The 25,518-nt window shown below is 38.2% G+C and overlaps 2 protein-coding genes across 6 annotated transcripts in view; both read left to right on the top strand.

The window, feature by feature from the left end:
- Positions 1–13,761, top strand: part of ACAP2 (ArfGAP with coiled-coil, ankyrin repeat and PH domains 2) — a 129,165-nt gene extending 115,404 nt beyond the window's left edge. For all 5 annotated transcript variants that reach the window (XM_079156201.1, XM_079156200.1, XM_079156202.1 and 2 more), the window contains 3 exons: positions 258–368; positions 3,737–3,798; positions 9,318–13,761. In XM_079156201.1, the coding sequence (XP_079012327.1) occupies positions 258–368; positions 3,737–3,798; positions 9,318–9,418 (274 nt within the window). In that variant the 3' untranslated portion in view covers positions 9,419–13,761. The remainder of the gene's footprint in view (positions 1–257; positions 369–3,736; positions 3,799–9,317) is intronic.
- A 3,774-nt stretch (positions 13,762–17,535) lies between these two features.
- XXYLT1 (xyloside xylosyltransferase 1) overlaps positions 17,536–25,518 on the top strand; it is a 155,284-nt gene continuing 147,301 nt past the window's right edge. The window contains exon 1 of the mRNA XM_079156248.1: positions 17,536–18,122. Within this exon, the coding sequence (XP_079012374.1) occupies positions 17,619–18,122 (504 nt within the window). The 5' untranslated portion in view covers positions 17,536–17,618. The remainder of the gene's footprint in view (positions 18,123–25,518) is intronic.

The following is a 25,518-nucleotide window of genomic DNA, read 5'->3' on the forward strand; positions in this document are numbered from 1 at the left end:
GGTATGGGCCATGATTTATATATCCTACTGTGCTTTATAGCACCAGACTATATAAGATAATATAAATGAAAATACTTCAAAATGTATATTGATCTTGGTCAGTTTTTATTATTAAAATCAGTGTTCTTTAAATTTTTGTAGAATGAACCAAGAGTTTTGTAATTAAATATTTAAGTTGGTCAGCTTTTTATTTTTTAAGATTAATATTATTTTTATTCTTGTTGGCAATATTTCAAAAATGCTGTTTCCTTAAACAGGCAGGTATGTTTATTCCTAAAGCGAGGTGCCAATCAGCATGCCACTGATGAAGAAGGGAAAGACCCTTTGAGCATAGCTGTGGAAGCTGCCAATGCTGATATAGTAACCTTGTGAGTATTTCCTTTCTACTTGATTATTTCCCATGCAGTGTGTTACTTAAACTGGGTGTTAACACAGAACTTCATGAGTTGTATGAATTTTAATTGTGGTTGGTATTTGCTCTGTAGCATGTGCTTCTCTCAGCACATTAAATGTAAGAGTTTCAAATGCATAAACTGCTTTGGTACTCACAACAACCCACGAGAAAGATATTATTTTTAGATAGATTTTTTTTTTTTTTTTTTTTTTTTAGTATCAAACCCATGGCCTCTCACTTGCTAGGCAGGCACTCTACCATTGAGGTGCATCACAGCAATATTACTTTCATTATCTTTATTTTTTCCAAGTATTTTATTAGTACATTTTAAGTTGTACATAATGGTGGGATTTGTTGTTACGTATTTATACATGCATACAACGTAACAATATAATTTGGCCAATATCACTCCCCTGCACTTTCCATCTCCCTCCTTTCATCCTACCCCCTGTTCCCTTTCCTCTATTCTACTGATCTCCCTTTGATTTTCAAGAGATCCCTGCCACCTTTTCCTTTTTCCTCTCTAGTTTCCACATATGAGAAAACATGTGACCCCTGGTGTTCTGAGTTTGTTCACTTAACATAGTGGTCTCTAGTTCTATCCATTTTCCTGCAAATGACATAGTTTCATTTTTCTTTATGACTGAATTAAACTTCATTGTGTATATACACCACATTTTCTTGATCCATTAATACACTGATGAATACCTAGGCTAGTTCCATAGTTGGACTATTAAAAATTGTGCTTCTATAAACATGGATCTGCACATATCATTATCGTATACTGACTTTTAATTCCTTAGAATAAATACCAAGGAGTGGTATACCTGAATCATATGGTAGTTCTGTGCCTGGTCTTTTGAGAAATCTCCATACTGATTTTCATAGTGGTTGTACTAATTTACAGTTCAACCAACAATGCAAAAGTGATCTTTTTTTCCCAAATCCTCTCTGGCATTATTATTATTTGTGTTTTTGATCTGCCTGGCATGAGATGAAATCTCAGTGTACTTTTGATTTGCATTTCCCAAATTGCTAATGATGTTGAACTTTTTTTCATGTATTTGTTGACCATTTGTGTTTCTTCTTTTGAGAAGTGTCTGTTTAGTTCATTTGCCCATTTATTAACTGGTTTGTTTTTTTGTGTGTGTTTAGTTTTTTTTTTTTTTTATGCTCTAGATATTAACCCTTTGTCAGAAGAGTAGCTAGTAGTAGTAGATTTTCTCATATCCTCATAGATAAGGATGCCACGTTAGATAATTTGAGCAATCAGTGAGTGATGGAGCTGCAACTTGAAACCAAGAATTCTGATGCTTAGCCACTTTTGCTATATTGCCTAATCAGTAGAAATCATACCATTGACTTCTCTGAAATGGTTTCTTTAACTCTCATTATAGTACTAAGGCTGGGGTTGGAATTGGTAGAATAACAGGTACCTTGAGTGTTAGAGGATTATAAGTAAGGGAGGGCAACTCCATTGATATTAGTAACTTGTGCAGTTGCATCACCATTGGGTGGTAATATTTAGAAATGTGTGCTTTAAAAACAAAACAGTTATTTACATGAATTGGACATGGTGTCACATACCTGTATTCTCAGCAACTGGGGAAGCTGGGGCAGGAGAATCACAAGTTCAAGGCCAGCCTTGGCAACTTAGTGAGGCCCTAAGCAATTTAGTGAGAGCCCGTCTTAAAATAAAAAAAAGTTTTGGGGATGTAGCTCAGTGGTAAAACATACCTAGGTTCAATTCCCAGTGCCCCCTTTTCTCGCCTTCCCCCAAAATTATCTACATAAACTTGATTGTTTTTTAAGATTAAAAAATACATATTTTTGAAGATTTGAATAAAATTTAATGTGATCTATTAAAGAATTTTGAGGTTTTAATTTGATTTATATATTAATTCAAAGTAGTTTGTTACACTTGGAATCTGGAAATGTGATTGTCACCTATACTTCATTGTTATATAGATGGCAGAAGTATATTTTATATTGTCAATTATTCATTCTACTCTGGACTATGTGAAGCCCTGAATTGGTGTTTCCTCTCTCATTAATTAGAGTAGAAGCAGGTACTACTGACTCTTGGTCACAAATACTCCCATGACTGCCTTGAGCTCCTGAGCTTCCACTGAGGATTCCTGGCTTGTCTTGTGTCACTGCCCCCCCCCCCCCCCCAAACTCCTGCCAAATTAGAAAACAAAATAGTAAAGGACACTTTCCCCACTGTAGGAGTTTTTGCTGTTGTGGAAAGTACTATAGGACAATTGAGGCCTATTATACCATTCTTTATTTAGCATAGGAGAAAAAAATAGTTAATAAAAAGAAAGAATTGGAACAGTATGGAGAAACTTGCTCTGGATGCCGCTTCCCAGGCAATTCCTATATAGCAATGGCCCCCTCCCTCAAAAACATCTGTTCCCAATTTGCCTGAATTTTCTTATGCTACTCGTGTTAGGACTTGTTATATTTAAGAATTTTTAAAAAATTAGTGTCCTCTCTAAAAATCCACATACCAAAGGAAGACTTGTGGAGCTATCATGTAATTGAGAGGAGATGAAGGGAATTGTGGAACTTTGAAGACAGGCAAAGCCCATTTCAGATGCTGCAGCTCCCAGAGTGATAGAGGTCTGGGAAGGCAGTAGCTACTTGGTGGCCCAGAAGGCCTGGCTAGGAGTACAAAGGAAGAGAGGGGTACCCAAGAGAAAATTTTCCTATTTTAAAATGATGTTTAAATTTAGTTTAAAAAAAAAAAATGGGGGCGGGGATACTTGTCCTCTTCGTCCAGTGCTATATGTCTTCTGTTGTCTGGAAGAATAACGTCCAAAGAATGTAAAGCCAGTATGGTAACCTTGGGAAAATATTGATAACCCATAGTCATTTATTTCAGTTTTTGGATGTCAAAATATATTCCCAATATTTAGAGGAAACTTGTGCTATTTATACATTGTAAACTATCTCACTTCAGAGTAAACTTATGACAGGCCATTGCTTACATACTATAAAAGAAAGATTTCAACAGTTGGCAGCTATAATTTGATAGGTTGCTGGAGAAGCCAGGAATTCTCTGCAGCCTGGAGATGCAGGGATCCTGCTTAAATAGAGCTGAAGTACTCAAAAATCTTTTATTGTCTTTTTTCATGAGACTGTATGAAGGTGATAATCATTTTTTATCTGAAATCACTGGGTCTGAAAAACTAAAAAGCCAATTTGTTTTAGTGGCAAATATTGGTAAAGGGGAAAAAAATCACATCAGCACAAGTATCACCTGCTTATATAGTTAATTTGTTTATAAACGTTTAAATCACATAACTTCATCTAAAATACTATTTTTTTAAATTTTAGGTTACGTTTAGCAAGAATGAATGAAGAAATGCGGGAATCGGAAGGACTTTATGGACAGCCAGGTCAATATTCTACTAATAACCATACTGAAATGCAGTATAAAAAATGCATTCAGGAATTTATCAGTTTACAATTGGAAGATTCATAGTTCTTTAGCCAGCTAATGTGATACTATAGAGTTTTATAACCTACTTATAAATTGTGAGTTGTTAGCTATATTCTGTACCTTCTGAATTCTTGGGAGGCTGATCTCAGCCCTTGAGAATCCACAGCTATTCCTTTTACAGTGCACATTTGCTGTGTTTCACTTTGGCTGCTGACTTCTTCATCTGCTGTACAGATGTCTTCCACATACATTCCGGTGACCCCAATGGAATGATGAAAATACTCCATATACTTACAGCAGCAAAATAGTTGTTTTCTTTTTGTAATTCTTTTTAGCTGTCAAGTGAATATAACAAAGTTACTTTCTTTTTGTTATTCAGGGAATTTCTATACATTGTGTTCAGGGGAAAAAAAAAACAACAGAACACCAAACAAATTACCATGCATTCTGCATATAAAAAAAATCAGTATGGAAAATATCAAGAAAAAGTTTATGAACAAGTTTTATATTCCAATCAAAAAATGAGTTGAAGATTTAAAGTAACAGTGTACCAGTAGGTTTAAAAGTCCATAATGGGAGTGGAGTTATTTAAAATATTGAAAAACAAGGTCTCATTTTTATCTTTAACTTTGCCCCAAGCAACTGTACAATATCTGTTGGATAAGTGGAAGTTTTTAGAACAGCATTTTGTGAACCCATTGGCAAAGTAGACTTGTTCCTATTAGAGAAATCTCAACTCATGATCACCTAAAGTTTTGTTCTGAGTAATTTTCACCTAAGTTGAGATGTCACGGAAAAGAGGAAGTGTTGCTGATCATATTCCTCTTTTATGAACACATGCTGATTCTTCACAAAGAATATTTATTGAATCTTTAGTTTTGTGATTTTGAGTATGTGAATTATTAATCGTTTAAATTCATATACATATTAGTAAAACATTTCAGGAATTTATGACTAAAATACTTTAGAATGTTCGGGTTGTAATTAGTATATTTTTGATTTTTAAAAAAAATATTGGTAACTCCATTTTAGCAGTGACCTGGTAATATCATTTCCTCTTCCTGTTTAAGTGTTTTGAGATTTCTGTACTAGCTTCAGCCATTTGCTTTATTTTAACTAGATTCATGTATAATGTATCAGTGGGTTATTCTTTTCTCAGAGGACTGTTGTTTATTGCTTATTTTTGACCTGATTTAATGTGGAACTAGTAAGGACTTTGAGAATTGAGGCATTTCAGCTAGATACTTGTAATCTAGGGCGTCCCACTCTAATCCTATGGATCATATGTACTACTTACTCATGATATTCCGAGATGTAAGAGTGCTGATTTGGGTGAAGCTCTAGTGTTAATTCTGGATTTCACCCATTTGTTTTAAACTTGAATGTTGGATTTTAAATAAGTTATAATTTTGTAACAGATATACTTAAGTGATAGTATTAATAGGCCATTTTTGAGGCCTTTGTGTTTAAGCACTTTAAAATAAAAATTGATCAAAGGATATGATCTGACATTTGTGAGATAAGAGTGAACTTCAAGATTTTGAGTTAAACAATTTTTTTTCCCTGAGATTTTAAATTTAAATGTTTGGTCAGTGGCTCTTTCCTTATGGTGTTTGCTGATGAAGTTTTCCCAACTGATTAGTCAGAAGGTCAGTGGATGACTTCTCTGGAGTTAGAAACTTGGAAAGACAGAACATCTTGCTACGACTTCTAGTTCTGCCCAAATTGCTTGGGTGGCTATTGCCGTCATTTAGGAGCATTCTAATGTCTCTTTCACTGTCACTTATGTATAAATTTATATATAAGTATGTGAACTTCCATTCATCAGTAGAAAATTTACTTTTTCAGTTTATTTTAATGAAAAATTGAAAAAGGCCTCATTTTAAAATAAGCTTTTCTATCATTCCCAAATTTTAGAAGTTAAAAAAATAGATCAGGATTCTGGAAATAGTGTATGAATCAGAATAAAATTAGACTTTTTTGGATTGTGGATCATCTTGAAAATACTAAGATTGTTAACACATTTGCAAGACCTATTATTTAAAGCAGAAAAAAATTTATGCTTATATAGGTGACGTGGTGAAATGGCACAGCAATTGCTCTCTGGTAACTTTTCCTTTTTGAGTTTGGAGAGAGATATGTTTGACTCCATCAATAGTTCTTTGGTTTTCTTCTGCTTATCATTATAAATTTTTTTCTAAGAGATTCTGGTTGATTGCTTTACTGGAATCCTCTTTTTTTTTTTTTTTTTTTTTTTAATTGTCTTAGTAATAGAAAACCTTAGAACTCTATGTAGTTTATAGGTACAGGAATTTTCAATCTTGATAATGATGAGCTCTACCATTTACAAGACTAGATACAATGTTTGGCAATCATGGACCTATTTCTAAGAAACCTCATTTGTGAACTTTTTATCTACAACCTTGAGACCTGGGACTCCCTACTTTTGCAGGGCACTGTTAAGAGCACACAGTCACTGAAGATGTGTTCTTTAGCAGTCCCAGAACTCTTCAGAGGTGAGGGAAATCACATACCCAGCTCTCCATTGTCAGAAATCAGTTTCGTGGTTCCCAGTTTCTGACTCTGTGACTCCTTTTGATTGTTGGCAAGTTCTCAACCAGTTGAGAATCACTGCTTTAGGAAACAACTGTTGGTTTTGTGAGTAGCCAGCAGAGTGTGGGAACTGATCAAGTCAGTTGCAGAAGGAAACTGTTACTAGCCCAGAAAAGGCAGGATCATGCATACTGTCACCTGGGGGTGAGTCTCACACATGCTGCTGTCTTTTTGAGGGAGTTCATGTTATGAGAAAGTCCTGATGTCTTGAATAATCATAACTGCTGTTGTGATGGATATTTTGAATACCAAAAATTAAAAATGACTTTAAACTATCAGTAGAAACATATGAGTCTACATTTGAAAAACTCAGACCTGTCCAGACAAAGAAAAGCTAACTCTCTGAAAGGAAAAAAAAATGTGGTTAAGCAGTGTGAAGAATATTCTTAGCTTAGCATTACAAATATTGGGTGATCAGTTGTTTATCATCTATAATAAATTTTTAAATGTACTTCTGGGAACATTCCAGGGCAGGATATTCTGGTTTTTGTTTATGTGTTCTAGTGTAGACAAATTATATTTGCCTTGGGGAAAATTCCAAGTGTTTGGAATTATATTTAAACTTTGAATAATCACAATGAAGTTCAATTTGTTTAGTTATATTAAATATCCTAGTCACTTGTTCTTGTAACATTTTCTTTTGACAACACATTTTGAGGTCTAAGAAAGATAGTATATTAACAGTGCATTAATTGTTTTGTTAGAAGCTAAATGTTAGCAAAAAGTTTGTGTGTGAAATGGAAACTTCTTTTGTATTTTATTAACTCTTTTTAAACGTACTCAGTCAGTGAAACCAATGATTATTATAGCACCAACATTTTCCTTTAAGGAAGCATTTAATTCAGTGAATGAAAGGTCTTATAATTTGTTTTGCATGGTACAATGGTTCTACTAAAATGTACTTGTGTAATAGGTACTAGATGATTTAAAAACAAAAACTAGAAAACCATAAAAAAACTCACAGCTTGTTATACAAAATATGCATTGCTAATTGTAGAAGCCATATATTGCCATTGTACTGTCGTAATACTTAAGAATGCTCATCTGGTGCTATCTGTAAACTATTTGGCATTAGCATCTGCTAGATCTTTTTCCTATTTCTTGAATGTATAATGTGTGCCTTTTAAGTTACTTCTGGTGTTGAATGGTAAAATCAGTGTGGTATTTTTGTATTATAATCTGCACTTTACACTTTCTTGGAAAGTAAAATTCTAGACTATCTAGTTTAAATAGTATTTTAAAATATTTATAATGTTTACAATAAATATTTTACATATTTTAATTCAACATCTAAAAATAAGAAAAATTTTAAAGTATTTTGTATGATTTGTTAATTGCTCTTCAAAGTTGCTCTCTTCTGTTTATTTTATATCTTTTTGAATGGTTAAAAATGGGAATAGACTGTAGTTTGTCTTTTAACGTGGAAGTAAATTTAAGCAGTCAGGTTTATAATTGGATTGTCTTGCCAATTCCAATATATTGACCTTTAGTTTTTATTAACAATAACATGGGTTCCGTGTTAGTCTCAGCCAACCCACTGCAATTATCTTGTCCCCACCCCCTTTTCTTTTTAAAGTAGATTGATTAGGTTTAACTGATCGTTCCAGATTATGATTAAATTTCCAGGGCTAAATGAAAACTATATATGCATTTTAATAAATTGCTTTTTACACAGACTAAATATTAAAAGGAACTAAATATTAAAAGTATTAAAATCTTTTTATTGAAAATTCTGGGTTATGTCATTAGGTCTTTTTACTAGCTTTTTATCCCTCTTCCCCAACATTTTTCTAATTCTCCAGCTTTTGGTGTGACATCTATTGCTTCAACAATCTTGCTTTTTAAAATTGACAAAACCTAATGGCACTATTAACAACTATAGCAATGTGTTTGTTGTAAGATGGATGCAAGTTATCTTATGGGAATGATTATAAAACCCTGTTGCAAAAGTAGTAATCTAAAACAGTATTTTATGCTCAAAACCCTGAGAACAGAGTTATGCCATGTGCTTATCTAAGGCTAATGTTTTGCAAGAAGCATTCCTAATGAATGTTTTATCTTGAAAACACCATTCCTTCATCCAAGGGATTAATTTGTGTATATATAGTTCCTGCTATAACATCAATATCTAGAATTTACATCTCTACAAGGATTTTTGAATAGTCAGATATTCATTTCTCTAATTTAATAGATGTCTTTGGTATTTATTTTCATTTTGTCATAGCATTCTTGCTCATATGACCTACAGTGAACAAAAAGTTTCAGACAGTGTGAAACTCTGATTTTATAGTCCTTTTCTAGGCTTATTATAAGCTTAGTAAGTAGGGGATTAGATATATTAGTTTAAGCATTGAAGTATGAGTGAAGAATTACATGTAATTTTACTTTAAATTTATTCTAATTTAAAGATAATATTAATAGGAAGTTTTTCCCCAACTTAATTATCAGTTTATCTTGTTAATAACTTGCATCCATCAGAAACATTAGTATTTGGTTTTGGTCATTTCTTTTGGCCTTTATCAAAGGATATATTTATTACTTCATTTAGAATGATCTTTATTTCTCATGTGTTAATAAATGTGTTTCTTTACATTGCTTTAAAACACTTGCATCTATGCTCTTTTCTGACTTTGAGCTTTCCTCTGTGGCTGCATCTGAGGTGCTTGTTTCAGGTATAGTTTTTTTTTCTTTCATCATATACTTTTCTGGCATTATTATTTTAGTTGGCCTTTTTTCTTCCCCCCCAAAATGCTCATCTGAACAATTTTTTAATGAATTTTAGTTATTAGTCATAAAAATAAATGTTGTTTTACTAATACTCGTGTAAAATTTTTAAAATGTTCTTATTTTACTTTCATGCAGGTGATGAAACTTACCAGGACATTTTTCGTGATTTTTCACAAATGGCATCCAATAATCCAGAGAAACTCAATCGTTTCCAGCAAGAGTCACAGAAATTCTGAATTTTTTTAATAAGGGGAAAAATATAAAATCTGACAACTAATGCGTACAGCTAAAAACTCATAACTTTTTACTGCTTTAATTCTACTTAATTTTGGTAGATATTGAATGGTTTGGAAAAAATTACCCATTCATTCTTATTTTTATAAATTAAAACACAGATCTCTCATAGTTGGGAGAGGAATCCACTTTAGGACCTCTTTTATTAAAAAATAAAGCCTATTGAAAGGGCTATTTTTTATAGATAAAAGTTTAATCTAGGTTTAGGCCATCTCTAGGTTATAAGATGCTAAGATGTTAGAAAAAAATCTTTTTTATTTTGTTTTTTTGCCAATGGGTGGTATCTTTCTCCATGCATCATGTCCAGAATCATTCAGTCAAGCATGTTTGTGTCAAGTGGGAGCCAATTATCCTGCCTGCCTCAAGAATATGTCTTTTCTTTAGCTTCCCTGATGATTTTTGGTGGTTGAATTAGGTGTGTGTGTTGGTAGGTTTTTTGGTAGTCTAGTTACCATACACACAACATATGGTTTAATTATCAGAACTAGAGTATAGGCTCCTTAAATGCGGCCATGCTTTTTAGGTGATGGGATATTGTCCAGTACTTTAACATCCATGTAATGTCTATACAAGTAGACCATAGTTATTCCATCTTCTGAATCAAAGACACTTTTAATATTTTTTTCAACCCCCCCAAAAGAAGTTATAATTCTTTATTGTTGGGTGATGTCCTAAAACCTTGACAGATCTATCAATGTAATAGAACTGTTTCAAAAGTTATTGGAGGATTGGGGTTGTGGCTCAGTGGTAGAGCACTTGCCTAGCAAGTGTGAGGCACTGGGTTTGATTCTCAGCACTGCATATAAATAAGTAAGTAAAATAAAAGTCCATCATCAACTTAAAAATATTAAAAAGTTTGCTTGAATGTTGCAAAATTATGCTTTCATCAAAAGATAACTTTCAAAGGAAAAGTTGATTTATAAAATGATATAGGACTTTTTTATAGTTGAAATTTGTCCTTTTTAAGATAGATTTTTGCTATTGTTTTTGGTGAAAGAAAAATTTCTTTGTATAAAGGAGAAAAAATTCCATTTTTCCTCAGTTTGTATTAAAATATACAGTAGTAAATTTAAAAAAAATTTTCCTACATCCTGTGTACTGTATGTACAGTATACATTCCTTTAAATTATATCATGTAAATAGTTTGAGAGTTTGATCACATAAATCATAGATTCTTGAGTGCCAGATCTTTGTGAATATACTTACCATTCATAAGCTACAAATTTGTTCAATTCCATCTTTGATTAACGGGTCTTATCAACAGTATAGTATAATTTACCTTATGATTCCATTCCAACATTTCAACAATTAAGTTTAATTCTTGAGAAATTATACATAAGTAATATTATTGATACTCAGTTTCTAAATAAGAGGTTTTTAAACTTATAAAAGAGAAATTATATTTAATTAGGTAGATAACTTTTTTTACTTTTTCCATTAATAAGAGTCTTATAAGTTGATTAAACATCATATCAGAATTTATCTAGGCAGGAATTATATTGAAAAAATTCACATCACAGAAAAGATTCCATAATTTTTCCAAATTGCAAGCATTAGTAATAGCCACTATATATTAAAGATAAAAATATATTTTTGAATGACTTTTGAGAAATGCTAATTCCCAAAGCATTGTGCTTTAATTACAGCGTAGCAGAAACATTATCTTTCATTTAACCTCAGAGTCCCACATCATCTGATTTTATAAGTATTTTATCTAAAGGCAAAAGTCTGATTTGTAACATTTTATTAGAGCAACCTTTGAAATTAATTGTCCTAAAAGCTCAAGGAAGAGATATGTGTTAAAATAAACAGAAAGGAAGATGGATAAGAGAAAAGAAAGCCTCACTTTTCCTTTTCAGAGTCTGCTCTTCTAATTCTAGACTTCATTCCTTAAGCTCCTGACTTTTGGCTGAGGACACTCTCTGCTGGTTCCCTTTGTCTCCAGCCACTGGTGCTTGAGATCATCTCTGGAACCTCTGTGGCTGTTGGGGCAATTCCTTGTGACCCATTACCTCCTTTGGCTGGAGTCACAAGTTGTTATTGTGGCACTAATTAGTTTCTACTTACATTTAATGGTTAGATGCATTTGAAGTGTGCTAAAGATGTTCATGGTTTTGGATATCTTCAGAGAAAGCTAAATCTTTGATATTGCAGGGAGTCTGGCAACACAAAAATACATTTCTGTGACTTGGTTTTTTTGAGGGCTCCATCTGGACAAAATTTGGCAGAAGTAACGGAGTAAACAGCAAGGCTTTAAATTAATAGTTTCAAATTAGGTTGGCTCTTAGGTAATATTTGCTGTATCTACCATTAGCTTTTATATAATGTATAACAAATCTGAATTGTTTTATGCTGTGAACTATTCAGTGTATTATGAGAAATTATAGTATAAACAATGTTAATACTCTTGGGCTTTTTGGTCTTTTCATAACCAATGTGCAGGTATTAGTTCCTGATTCTTTATAATTATCCTGTTAGCTTATTATCATTAGCTCATTAACATAAAAATGGGATTAACAGCAAATTAAGAATAGCACCATTGCAAAGAGTTCATAAAGTACAGTTTAATTTTAGAATTAGACTAAAGGTTATCGAGCACTTATTTGCAATGCTTCATTTTACACGTGTCAGGTTTCTAAGGTTTTAAAAACTAATTTTTTGTACACTCCTTAGAAATTCAGAAATTTCCTGGGATTTACTATATTACAGTGTGTCTAATACTGGTCTTCACTGTAGATTTTAATGAACTTTGGTGTTTACATTTCCAAACAGACTTAATTTGTTACTTGAACTTTAATTTTTCATAAATGCATTTTGTTAAAAAGAAATTAGACCTCTGCAGTTTTTGATAATGTTAGCAGCATTTTGAAAATTAAATTTTACATGTGTTAAGTATGGTCACAATAAACCAAATTGTGTTTAAGACTAAATTTACTACCCATTTTGAATAATCAGACATTTCCAGATCACTCATATTGTCAAATTAACTCCTGTTTGATGGCACTTTTGACGATGGACAAGAGCTGGAAAATGATATATTTTTATGCATTCAGATGTCCAGAATGACTTCAGAACTGCATGATATCTTGGAAAGAGCACTGGACTAGTAGTCACTATCCTTTTTGGATTCAAGTCTCCTCAAAAAATAAAAAGTGGGCAAAGTAAGGTGAAAATATAAAAACACCCCTTTGTGTGTATTTTATTTACTTGTAATGTACCTGGACATTGCTTTATCTCACCTGATTCTCTCAGTAGGAACTACTAAGAGCTTCAGCATTGTCTGCTTTTTAATCCTAGTGTTTGCCTCTTGTTTTACAGAGGTGGTCACTCTGTTTGCTAGTTGATTGCAGAGCTGACACCATAACCCACATCTGACTGACTACAAGTCAGAGGCACTTTACTTGTATCATGAAATTATTTGAAATCATGGTAAAGCAGCAAAATCTGATAATGGCTGCGAGCTTTCCTGTGTTTAATAACAAATGCTCCAAATGTCTGGAGAACCTTAATACAAAGTTTGAAGGAATAGATTGGGATTTAGAGATATCAAATTGCGGTATATTTCACATTTTTGTAATAATAAACATTAATAAAAGATTTTAATTTACCACTTAATTTCTTGATGCTTTCAAATGAAAGGTCACTAAAAGGGGTTTGGTTCAGTTTGAATCATCACATTTATAAAGATGGTTTTTCTGTTTATTTAAATTTATCCACTTAAAATGGGATGATGTGAGGACAAAGCAATATTTGATTAAATACCATTTTCTCGGTGTGGGTCTTTTCACTATCTCATTTTGTAGATTTTCTTATTTTCCTTCAAATCCCCTATCCCTATTTTTGGTTTTAATTTTAAACAGGGAAAGCTTGCTACATTATGAAGATTGTTGGCACCATTTATTTTACACAGTGGCTAAAGATTAATTTTGGAAATGATGAGCTACTTTTCTATATGTGTTTACTCATGCTTTGTGATACTCTTGGATCATTCCAGTCATAAAGACTTATTACATGTAATATTTCTTGTTACCTGTGAAAAGATTTATTTTAAAGAATGTATAACCAACACTCCCATTTACTTTTTATTAGTATGTAGCGGATTTATATCTAATTCATGAATGTAGTTTTGCTGTAGTTTGTTATTGTAAATGGAACAAAGTACATTTTCTTTAGTTATTCTATAATGTACATTATGTAAGAATTGTAAATATACTTGATTAAGTACTTTGTATGCTGAAAAATTACAATAATAAGTCAATAAAAATCTCACTTCTGGCATAGTTTTTTAATGCTCAGACTTCCACTTTCTTGAGAACTACTACTCTTGACATATCTGTTATATTTAAGGTACTGTATACTTTTCTGACCCTTTCAAATTGATCCATATTGTCAATTATTTCAGTGAAGAAATCCATTTTGATCTTCCAAGTATTTTCTTCTTTCTGATCACAGAGAGGTTATGCTCCCTAATTTGTTGACTAAAAACCATAGAAGGGTTTTCTTTCCTAATCTAGACAATGCTTTCACACTCCATCCTTTTAGTAAACAAACAAACAAAAAAATGTTTCTGTATGAATTGGGATAGAAGGGAAGCTGGTAAAACAGAACTGGAAATGAATTTTTGCTTTTGTCTTTCCTTTTAAAAATTAATTGAAAGCAGACACATGCAATTTTTCATGTAACTTCCTTTATTCAGTTTCATTTTCAGAAGAGTTCTCTGAAGAAAACATACTGATAGTGAGTGTTTTAAATGAAACTAAAGCAGCCTTCCTTATCAAGGAAAAAAAAATTTCTTTGCAGAAAAATATTTAACAAGTAATGAAGATAATCATCCATAATTCTGTTATCTATCTGTTCTGTCCAAAATGGAACCCTCTAGCCACATGTGACTATATTATTTAAAATCAGACAATGAAGAGTTAAGTTCCTCAGTCATAGTGCCATGTTTTAAAAGCTGAGTATCCTCCCATGTGGCTAGTAACTCTTGATTTGAACAGGGCAGAAAATGGGACATGTATAAATTCCACACTTCACAGTTGACTAATATGTCTGGAGTCTTTATAGGTCTTTTCTCAATTGTTTTTTGTTTTAAATTTCCACATGTAGCTTGTTGAATATATCATTTAAATGATAATTTAAATAATTTAAATAATTTTAGTTTAACCATTTAATTGATATCATTTTATTCCAATTTTGCTATACTAATCCTAGCTCTTGTAGCTAAATATTTTGGTACATTCTTAATTATTTCCTTAGGATGAATTCCTTGAAGTGAAAATGCTAGTTTGATGGGTGGACGTATATCTGTTTGTGATTGTGTGTGTATTAGGGGTATTTGTTTATACAATTTGATTACATTTGTTGATTACATATATATAATATGTACACATAACTTGTTTCATTTTGTACTTGAGGTTGAACCCAGAGGTGCTTTACCACTGAGCCACATCCCCAGCCCTTTTTATCTTGTATTTTGAGACTGGGTCTCAGTGAGTTGCTGAGGCTGGCCTCAAACTTGCAATCCTGCCTCAGTCTTCCAAGTTGTTGGGATTAGAGGTGTGAACCAGGGTGGGTATATTTTGAAGCTCATTCAGTGTGTAAAGTACTGAGTTGTACTGGAGATATTGTGGTTATAAAAAAGGTAGATGATACCTCCTGTTTTCTTGGTGTGTTTCCTTCTTGTAACAGCAACTTGGACTAGGATACTAAGATAGTGGGTAGCCCTTGTGGAATCCTTGAGGATGGTACCTACTAGCTCAGACACTGGGTGGGGAAGTTTCAAGACCATTCCTGTAGTCAGTGACCTGTAAATCAAGTCTGAAGTGGAAGCAAGCTTGGATAATCTACCTAGATCTACAGATGTGGAGATTACACAACAGGAAAAGCCATTTGCCTAATCTTCTCTAGTCAGAAATCAGAGCTTGGCCCAAATCAAAGTTAGAACTGCAGGACTCTGTATTATGCTTGCTTTCTTTCATTTTTTTTTTTTTTTTTTTTTTTTTTGCATCTTTTTAAATTTGTTCTTTTTAGATACACATGACAGTAGGGTGTATTTTGACATACATACATGGAGAGTTTTGTCTACCTTACCATGTTAATGATATACCCAGATATATCCAGTGTGTAAGCTAAAAAAGCAGCACATATTACCATATTGACACAGTACATACATTTTCTTATTTGTCCTATTTTCTTTAGCTAGAAGATAAACTGTTTAAGGGCAGAGATTTTTGTCTTTTCACTGCTGTATCCTTGGGTGCTACTATGCTTGGTAAGGTAGCAGGTACACGAATCTTTTGAATACTGTACCAGGAGTGGTGATGTTATAAATGTCTGAAAAATAAAGCTTGATGAATAAATTCTAGGATAAGTGGTAGAGGGAAAAACCAGTAAAATTATGGAATTGTGCCTTTTGGTTCCTTACCTACACCTAAAACTTATTGATGGTGTAGGTGGTGGACTAAAAGGCACAATTCCAGAATAAGTTCTCCCTATAATTTAGAGACTCAATTATTAGAGATTTGGGGTTTAGTATTTATAAATACCCCAGAAAAGCTATTGTTGCCAAGCTATTGTAGATGATGGATAGACTTTTTAAAAGTTTTGTGTCTCTAGCATAATTTATTCAATACTAAATGAGAGGCACTGTTCTGCTTTTTCTCTACTCTCTTTCATAACCCCTATAAGGCATAAGATATCAGCCCCACCTTATATTTGGGTGTTACTGTGGTTCAGAGTGATTCAGTAACTCACCTAAGTCTGACGACTTGTAGTGGTGGAGCTGGAGTTCCAGCCTGAATCATCTACTCCAGAGCTTGTTCTCTTTACTGCTGTCATATGCAAAAGGTTGTAAAATACACACAACCCAGAGCCTGAATTACTGGTTTTCAAGGAAATTGGCTTAAGTTAAGTTGGACTTTGGAAACGGTAAGACGTGTGCTGAGATCCCGCCTGCATTACTTACTGTTCAACTAGACTTGGGTTCTTCTCTAAATCTGTTTCCTTGTTGGTAAACCCCTCTATCTCATGTAGTCGGGAGGATCTAATGACTACTCAGCCGTGGTAATTCTGCTATGAGTTGTGATCCCCTCTTCTCCATGGTGAGTAGTATGTATTGAACTTGTTGCCAGACCCGTTTCAGAGGTCTGATGTTTTCCAGAAGCCAATTAGAAAGGACAAGAGTTAAAATGTGGTTTTGAGAAAGATGGGCTCCATCTTTTATTCTGCAAGTAATAGCTCGTGGTAATAAAGTGGCAGAGATACATTTGTATATACATCTGCCCATGCAGTTTCTCCTTGCCCCTTCCAAGCACCTGTAGTGTTTACTTTAGAACTCTTGGTAAATCATCAATTCTTCAAGTATTGAAGTTAATGAGTTTCTGTCTGATTGGCAGTGTTCAACTGTGTGACTAGGGCAAGTTACTTTAGTATGCCTCAGTTAAGAATTTGGAAAACTGCCTGGGACATATTAGGCTCTTTTTAAAGTGTTAAAATCTTATTAAAAATAGGGGCTCTCTGAAAGACCAGGACGTGTTGGGCAGCAGGGTCCCCCTGCTGGCCACACACTTAGATGACCTCTGGTGTGTCCCAGAGGTGCGAAGTGGGGTGAGATTTCCACCTCGTTTGTCACTGAGCCTGTTAGATTAAATCCCCTAGCTCCAGCTAGTACCCAAGATGTGAAGGGAGTATGGGAGTGGGGCATAAAATCTCCAAAATATTAGGGGAAAAATGTGTAGAGAAAAATGTGTAGAGATACCCTCGTCTTGCGTCCAGGGTATCTTTATGATAACCGATGGTCCTGCGTTGGGCGCAATCCCCTCGAGGCTCACCTTCGCTACCAAGCCTTTGGGGCTGGTCAGGTTGGAGCGCTGGTTCTCAGACCATACAACCGGCCTGCCTTCTCCAGACTCCTAGGTCCTCAGCCCGCTGCCCGACTCACCCTCAATTCCAGAGGAGGACCATCAGCAGGCCCTTGCGCTTTGATCCCTCGGAACCTAGGACCCGGCGGTCGTTGGGCACGCCCTGACCCCGCCTCCCGCGCTTCAACGCGCGCCACTGGCTCTGGGTAGCGCGGCCCCGCCCCGCCATGGCCGCCTCCTGCCGCCGGGGTTAGGTGGCTGCTGGGCCCCTGGCTCCTAGCTCATGGGCCTCCTCCGAGGCTGTCCCCCATGCGCTCGGGCCATGGCGCGCCTAGGCGCTGTCCGCTCTCACTACTGCGCGTTGCTGCTGGCTGCGGCGCTTGCGGTCTGTGCCTTCTATTACCTAGGCTCGGGCCGGGAGACCTTCTCCAGCGCCACCAAGAGGTTGAAGGAGGCCCGCGCTGGAGTCCCCTCAGCGCCTTCGCCGCTCACGCCAGAGGTGGCGCGGGGCTCCGTGGCACCGGGCCCGGGCGCCAAGGCCAAGAGCCTGGAGGGCGGCGGGATCGGGCCGGTGGACTACCACCTGCTGATGATGTTCACCAAAGCCGAGCACAACGCCGCACTTCAGGCCAAGGCCCGCGTCGCGCTGCGCTCGCTGCTGCGTCTTGCCAAGTTCGAGGCGCACGAGGTGCTTAACCTGCACTTCGTGAGCGAGGAGGCCAGCCGCGAGGTGGCCAAGGCCCTGCTGCGGGAGCTGCTGCCACCTGCCGCCAGCTTCAAGTGCAAGGTGAGCGGCACCACAGCTGGGGGCTCCTGGTGGGTAGCCTACGCCCATTTGCAGTTAGTGAGCACTCCCAGCGGAGGACAGCGGTCGGGACGGGGTGGGGGGTTTCCTGGCGCAGTCGACTTGGGACGCCGGTAGTCTAACTCTGCCCTTCCCTAAATATGTGTTCACATCCTGCTGGAGGCCTTGTCTGGGGGTGTGTCCTAGAACCCAATGAGTTCAACTGATGTAGAAGTGGAGCGGCAGTTTTAACTGATGGTCTGGCTTCCCTCTTCCCGCTTTCATTGCTATCCCCTGGAAAATCAGCAAGCCGCCATTTGCACGCATTGACGAGTTCAGTAGTGCTTTCAGAGTCTGCACCTCTTTTTTTAGGTTCTTTGACTTCTGAGGATGGAACTGGGCTTTTGAAGGCACCAGAAGTCACCTGAGCAGTCTGCCGGACAGGGTCTTGGTGAGGCCTCTGAAAGTGTCGGAGTTGTACTGGCACTTCTTAGTAGTGCTTAAGGTATTTCAGTCAGATCTGGTGAAAGTGTCACTCGGCTCTTGTCTTCCCCGTGTCTCTTTCTCCTCTGTCCCCGAGGGTTTTGAACCCATTTAGAGAAGTTGTGGGTTTCTCCTTTTGAGTAAGAGAAAGTTCTGAGAAGTCTGGGGAGAGCACAGTTAGCTGCCTTGCCCCAGGCCCTACCAACCTGCCTCCACGCACTCCCACCTCTTTATTCACTCACTGAACCCTTCTGGGATTGTTGTTGCCGCTAGTCTGTGTTTCCTCCATCAACTTGTTTGGCTCATTTTAACCAATAGTTGTACAGAGAGGCTCCAAAGTCTGATTTTTGGATAGGAGTAGTAGGTGATCTTAAAGAATGGAGACTGATGTTGGTGGGGGAAGGGCAATGAGGCAAGAGTAGTGTCCCCTGTTCCTGCCTAGCTTAGTGGGGGAGCTGCTGCCAGGATCCTGTAGGGTTTGGGGATGTGCAGTGGCTTTTTGTTGTCTAGAGTGTCAAGGAGCGAATGGGCAGATCTGGGATCTGACCAGGTCTAAACACCACCCTAAAGACCATAATTGTCATTTTTACCTGCTGGTCAGTGGTAGCAGCCTGGGCCTTGTCTACACCATTGCCAGTTCTCTACCCTCCCCTCATCCCAAGTTCCAGCTCTGACTCTTGTTGCACACACAGCACTTTTCAGTCCTCATACCTCTGCATGTGTCTTTCCCACTGTTGGGGTGCATTTTCCAAATCTTGACCATCTTCAGATACCATACCCTCTTTGGAGTCATCCAAGGTGCCCTAGCTGAATTGTGTGTCTTCCGCTTCTTTCCTCTTATCATCTGTTCCTATGTATGACGTCTGGCAGAAATATTGGGACCAGCCCCAGGTCCAGGCTCCTGCCTTGGAGTATGTTTCCTACTCTGACTCCCTGTCCTTGTGGGCCCCAGTTCTGACAGCCACAGCCCTCACTCAAGGCCTGGAGGCAGCTGCAAATGACCTGAAGGAACTGCCACCTCCCCTGTTGAGGCATGAATGGTGAGGGTGGGGGCCTTTTAACCAGATGGCAGTGGGCATGTAAGGGTTTATCAGTCCTGTGACCATGTTGTGCCCATTATTTTTGAATACATATTTTGGGAATCTGTCTTCTATTTGTGATAAAAGGTAATCTTTTCTTTAAATGTGTGCTTCTTAAAAGGCTTGCTTCACTTATCTGAGACTTTAATTCATAGCTTTGGAATGCTTCTTCCTATCCCATGAATCACTCCACGTATGCCTTTCATTTTGCCTGGTGTATCCTCCCTCCTTGTCATTCACTGGTACTGGACTTCCAGATCTAAGCTTCAGTGTTCTTTCCTTGTTTAACCTTTCCCGAGCCCCCATTACACACTCTTACGGTTCTGGCACTTTTCCTTGGTGACATTTATCACAGTGATATTTGTGTAATTATTAAATTAATTTTCTGTGTACCTTGCTGGACTATAAACACCTTAAGGATATTGACTCCGACGTCTCTTGAATGCTGTGTCCTCGGCACTTAACATGGTGTCTTACATGTATGAGTGACTTTTATATGGAGAGAATTATTATTTTGGTGTTGATTAGGAAGAAGGTGAAAGTTCTTACCAAGCCCTGTCAAAGCTGGAGGGGATCTTCTAAGAGCCTCTAGCACAAAACATAAAGAAACTTGCCAAGGTCACCTGGTGAGTTACTGACTCTGATGGGGTTGGGCCAGTGCCCAAGGCCACTGTTTTTCTCTTTGTGCCACACTTCCCCTTTAGGAGGACCTCAGCACTTCTGTTTGGTAAAATAAGGTCCAGAGAGCAATTTACTCTGAGGGAGAATTGACTTAAAGTGTGCTGGAATACCTTGGGAAGAGAAAGGCACCTGGGAGCCCCTTCTCCTTGGGGTGGGCTTAGGGTCTCTACCATATCTGCAGGATGCAGAGCAGGGCTGTGGTGAGCTGGCATAAGATTTGTACCTACACCCAAAGGACCCTTCTCAGGCCATTTTCAAATGACACAAAAACACTTTGAACTGATAAAGTTGCAGAAATAGACCAGAAAACATTATTAATGACCTTTGGTTATATTTTGGTTAATTAAATATTAGTTAAAAATAATTCATGTACCCAGAAAAATCTTGTTTTGACTGTTAGTGAAAGCTTTTTCAAAATCAGTTTGTTATCTTCTAACAGGTTACAAGTATTTGTTAACAAATACCTGAACCTGCTACATTCCAGGTGCTAGAATAGGAGCTGCTTGTACCCTATAGTCCATTTTCTAATTGCATGAAAATCACATGGGGGCACTTATTAAAAATAGAGACCTAGAGGACTGGGGCTGTAGCTGAGAGGCAGCGTGCTTGCCTAGCATGTGTGAGGCACTGGCTTTGATCCTTAGCACCACATAAAAATGAAACAAATAAAAGCATGCTCTCCTTCTACAACTACAAAAAAAAAAATAAAAATAAAAAAAAAAAAATAGAGACCTGGGCCCTGCTCTAACCTGAAGGTCAGAATTTCCTGGTGGGGTCTGTGACTCTGTGGATGGAGCTGTGCAGGCAGGCTTGGGAATGCATGGTGTCTCCTGTCGACCTCACAGAACCAGCTCAGTCCTCCTGACCTCTGCACCCTGCCCCAGGGAGCACAGACCCTGGCATGTAGCAGGCATTCCATGCCCTTGGACTGACCACTCTCTTTTATCCAGGCTTTTTTGGGGAGGTCTATTACTTTCACCTTGCTAAGATGCTGCTTTTTTCATTCAGAGCCTCCAGTCTCCTGACTCCCTGTCTACTCGGATCATTCCAGCATCCTAGAACTCATCCAGCCTTTCATCCCTGACCTATAGGAAAGTCTGTGCCTTTTTTGTGGAACTTTGCTCCCTCTGCTTCTGAGTCATCTGTCTCACACTGTCAGGTGGAATCTCACGTGGTAGAGCTTAGATCAAGACTTATTCTTTCATGAACCTTTTATCAGGTTTGACAGCATATACCATGAAAATTCCACATAATGCTGACTTCCACTAGCTTGAACTTATTTCTCATCTAAACGAAGTCTAGTGGGAGGCATACCTGGCTGGCACAGGGGCCTCATAAAGTTATCAGGGTGCTAGGCTCCTTCTAGCTCACTTTTCACCATCCCTCAGGAGTGTCCCTTGTCTTTGTGATCCAAGATGGCTACCAGAACTCTAACCATCACATCTGTGTGATGTGGCTCAGTGCTACTCTGGCTTTGGTTTTGGGTCCAGTCTTATGATGTTGTGCTACTCTGCTGACTTCTTAGAAAATAAGCACAGTGAGCAAGCCTCAAAAAGCCTCCCCTACCTGGCACTGACAGGACCCTATGGTCATCTCATCCTTTTTCCCCAAGGTCCTTATAGGGCTCCGTGAGGCCCACCCAGCCACTATTGGTATCCTCCCAGGGGTATGGCAGTATCTATGGTATTTCTCCTGCACTGTCACTGATTGATCAGCTCAGATGTTAACTGTTCATCCATCCCTTTTATAAGGCAGTCCTTGTGCCAGCCCCCATCTTTCCCATCACCCTGTACACCTCTTTGTAGCACTCATTCATTTGTTCATTCATTCGTTCAGCAGGTGTTGCTGAGTAATTACCCTGTGCCAGGCACTCTTCTGGGTGCCTGTGGACAGCAGGAGCAGAACGATCCCTGCCTGATGGAGCTTACATTCTGGGATCCTGGGAGCAGGTGTGGGAGATGGAGTCGGGTGGTGATAAGGTTCATGGAGGAGAGTGAAGCAGGATAAGGGATAGGGAGTGTGTGGGTGTTGAGGGTGAGGAGTTGTCCAGGGAAGGCCCACTGACCAGGTTACTTTCCATCAGGGACTGAAAGAAGGAAGGGGGAATCTACGGGGGAGGGGGGTTTCTTCAGAGACTCGCAAGGTAGAGGCCTCAGGTGGGAGTGGTCTCCACACATTTGAGAAAGTGTCCTGTGTACTTCTGCCAGCCTTCTCCCTGATGGAATATAATCTTCATGAAGGCAGAGATCTTCCTGACCTTAATCTACCAGGTTTTAGGAAACCCATAAATGCCATCTCTATTTCTGAGTTGAAAGTGACAGACACAGCGAGCAAGCAGTCCCTAACTTGGAAGCAAGAAATAGACTTCTGGAGGGGCAGGTAGCTCTGGATAGCCAACAGCCTTCCTTCAGGGACAGGTAGGAGAAGAGGAGAGGCAGCACGGGGGGCATACATGCCACCCAAACTCACCCATCGGATGAGCTTCCCCTGCTGCCTTAAGGAGGAGTCAGTGGGTGTGATGGGGAGTGGGGTGTAGGGTGGGTGCAGGAGGCCAGGGTGTTGGTCTGGTAGGCGACTCCCCTAGTGGAAGTGTGAAACAATGGAAGCAGAAGTGCTCTCTCTCTCCCTAGCACCACTGTTGTCTCAGCTCAGTTCCTGGCACATGCTAGGCTCCCAATAAGTATTGGTAGTGGACCGACTGATGGGTGTGTGGATAAAACCCAAGACATCCTGGAAGGGTTCTCAGTGGTCTGCCCCTCTTCTGTCAGAGCTCAGCCCCTGACAGGTCCTACAGCTGGGCTGCACAGGCTTGAGGACATGTTAGGAGAAGACAGCTGTGTTTTCCCCCACTTACAGTGTTTGCTGGATTCCAGGGAGGGTGCCCAGGAGTCACTGGGAGTGATGGGACAAATGTTAGAGCTCTGCTCTGAGGGCATCTCAGGGTTCCTTTTGTTGCAGGAGCAAAGCTGTGAGTGACTTGGGCTGTGGGCACAGCTCCGTGGCAGAGCATTTACCTAGCATGGGAGAGTTTGGGATTCCATCCCCAGCATTGCAAAACAAGCCAACCTGTGAATGGCTTGAAAAAGCTCCCGCCGGGGGCTTGAGAAAAGCCCAAATGTGAGGATCCTCGGTGCTGGCTGTGTTGCTGAGGAAGCTGATGACAGGCAGGTGACGCTGGGACTGGTGCTGATCCCCTGGCTTGTCACAGTAGCAGGTGTCTTACATCTTTGTGAAACCTTTGGCTACATTATGACATTCTGGGAAAGAGGTGATCATACAAATGTGTTCTGAAGCAAAAGGCTCTTTGAGACGAGGCTGGCATTTTATGCCATTTAAAGAACAGTGTGTGTTTTACCAAGTACATTTAATAGGGACACTTTCAAATTTTAATGTACTCATGAAAGTAACTGGAGTAGTTTGTGTGCCAAGGTACATTTCTCTTGAGAGACTTTATAATTGTAGGTCTGTAGGGAATAACTATAAAGTACTGTATTAAATGCAATAAACTCTAGATAGTTCCATAAGTATATTGAAATTATAAGGCAAATCTCATGACATAGGCCAGGGATGTCACAGATGAAATGATACAGGGGTGATTTGTAAATTCTGCTGGACTTTAATGCACAGATATAAATGTTCTCATTTTGCGCATCAGCAATTCATCAGGACTTACTGACTCTCTGTTCTCTTAGGCCATTTTTAAGAGATGATTCTTCTTCTTCTTTTTTTTTTTTTTTTTTTTGCCAGTAAAGAATGAGATAAAATTCACATACGAAAAATTTTTAAATATATGGTTAAGTAGTTTTCAGTATATTCATACAGCCATGACCATTCACTCATTCCAGAACATTTTCATCGTCTCAGAGAAACAGTGTTCATTAGCAGTCACTTCCCATCCTCCTGCCCCCTGGTCCCCAAAAGCCACTAATCTGCTTTTTGTCTATAAATTCATTTAATCTAAATATTTACAACAAATGGACTTATATGTAGCCTTTTATGTCTGGCGTCTTTCCTAATGTTTTTAAATTTCACATTGTAGCATATCATTACTTCATTCCTTTTAATAATTGGATAGTATTCCATTGTGTGGATATACCACATTATGCATTCAAGAGTTGATGGAATTTTGTGTTGTTTCCACTTTTAGGCTATTACAAATAGTGCTTCTGTGAACATTTGTTTATAAGTTTTTGAGTGGACATGTTTTCAAATCTCTTGTGTTATGACCTAGGAATAGAATGGCTGGGTCTTCTGTTAACTTCTTAACCTTTTTAACTACTGAACTTTTCCAAAATAGATGCACTAGTTAACATCCCCACCAGCAGGGTAAGAGTGTTCCAGTTTGTCCACACCTTCAGTATCTTTGGTTACTGTCTTTTGATTATAATCATTCTAGTGGATGTGAAGCAGTATTTTACTTTCTTTTAGATTTGCAATTCCTTACTAATGATGAGATGATTACATGTAGATAAAGACAATTGCAAATTTGGTATTTGGTATTTGGTATTTTTCATATATACTTAACCAAAATGTATTGTACAAGAAAAAATAATTTCCTTGCCTCTCTTCCCTCCCTACCCTGAAAGGCTTTTTATAACATCTCTGAAATTGTGCTTACTCTCAAGAACACAGTTTGAAAAGATGCACAGTCATGTTACACCCCAAATCAGTGAGAGGGTATTACCAATAAGAAGACTAGAAAAATAATAACATTTGTTCAGCACCTTGGGGTTGGTGAAAGTGCTTTCACCTACACTTCTGGAAATCCATCACTGTGACTGGTGACAGTGTGACTGGTGACGGAGGCTTGAAAGCCCTAGGCTGAGAGGTCTAAACTTCCTGAGCTCACAGACTAAGAGGAGCCAGCAGCGGTACCCAGGGACTGTGGGTGTGGGTGCAGGCGGTAACCCACCTCACAATCTGTATCATCCCACTGCTAAACCACCCCAAGTAGGAACATCGTCTGAACAAAAACTGCGCGCTGCAGGAGCAGAGGGAGCGCCATGCAGCAGTCACGCATGGAAGGAACTCCAAAGCACCTGGCGCAGCGTCTAAGCTGAAAGCTTGGGCCGGAGAGGGGCAGTGACTACTCACTCAGTGCCTCAAAGCAGGCGTTGAAGCCAGTTTAGGCCCTTCCCTCCTCTGTTTTGAATGTT

Source organism: Sciurus vulgaris (assembly GCF_902686455.1).
Source record: "Sciurus vulgaris genome assembly, chromosome: 10".
Lineage (NCBI taxonomy): Eukaryota > Metazoa > Chordata > Mammalia > Rodentia > Sciuridae > Sciurus > Sciurus vulgaris.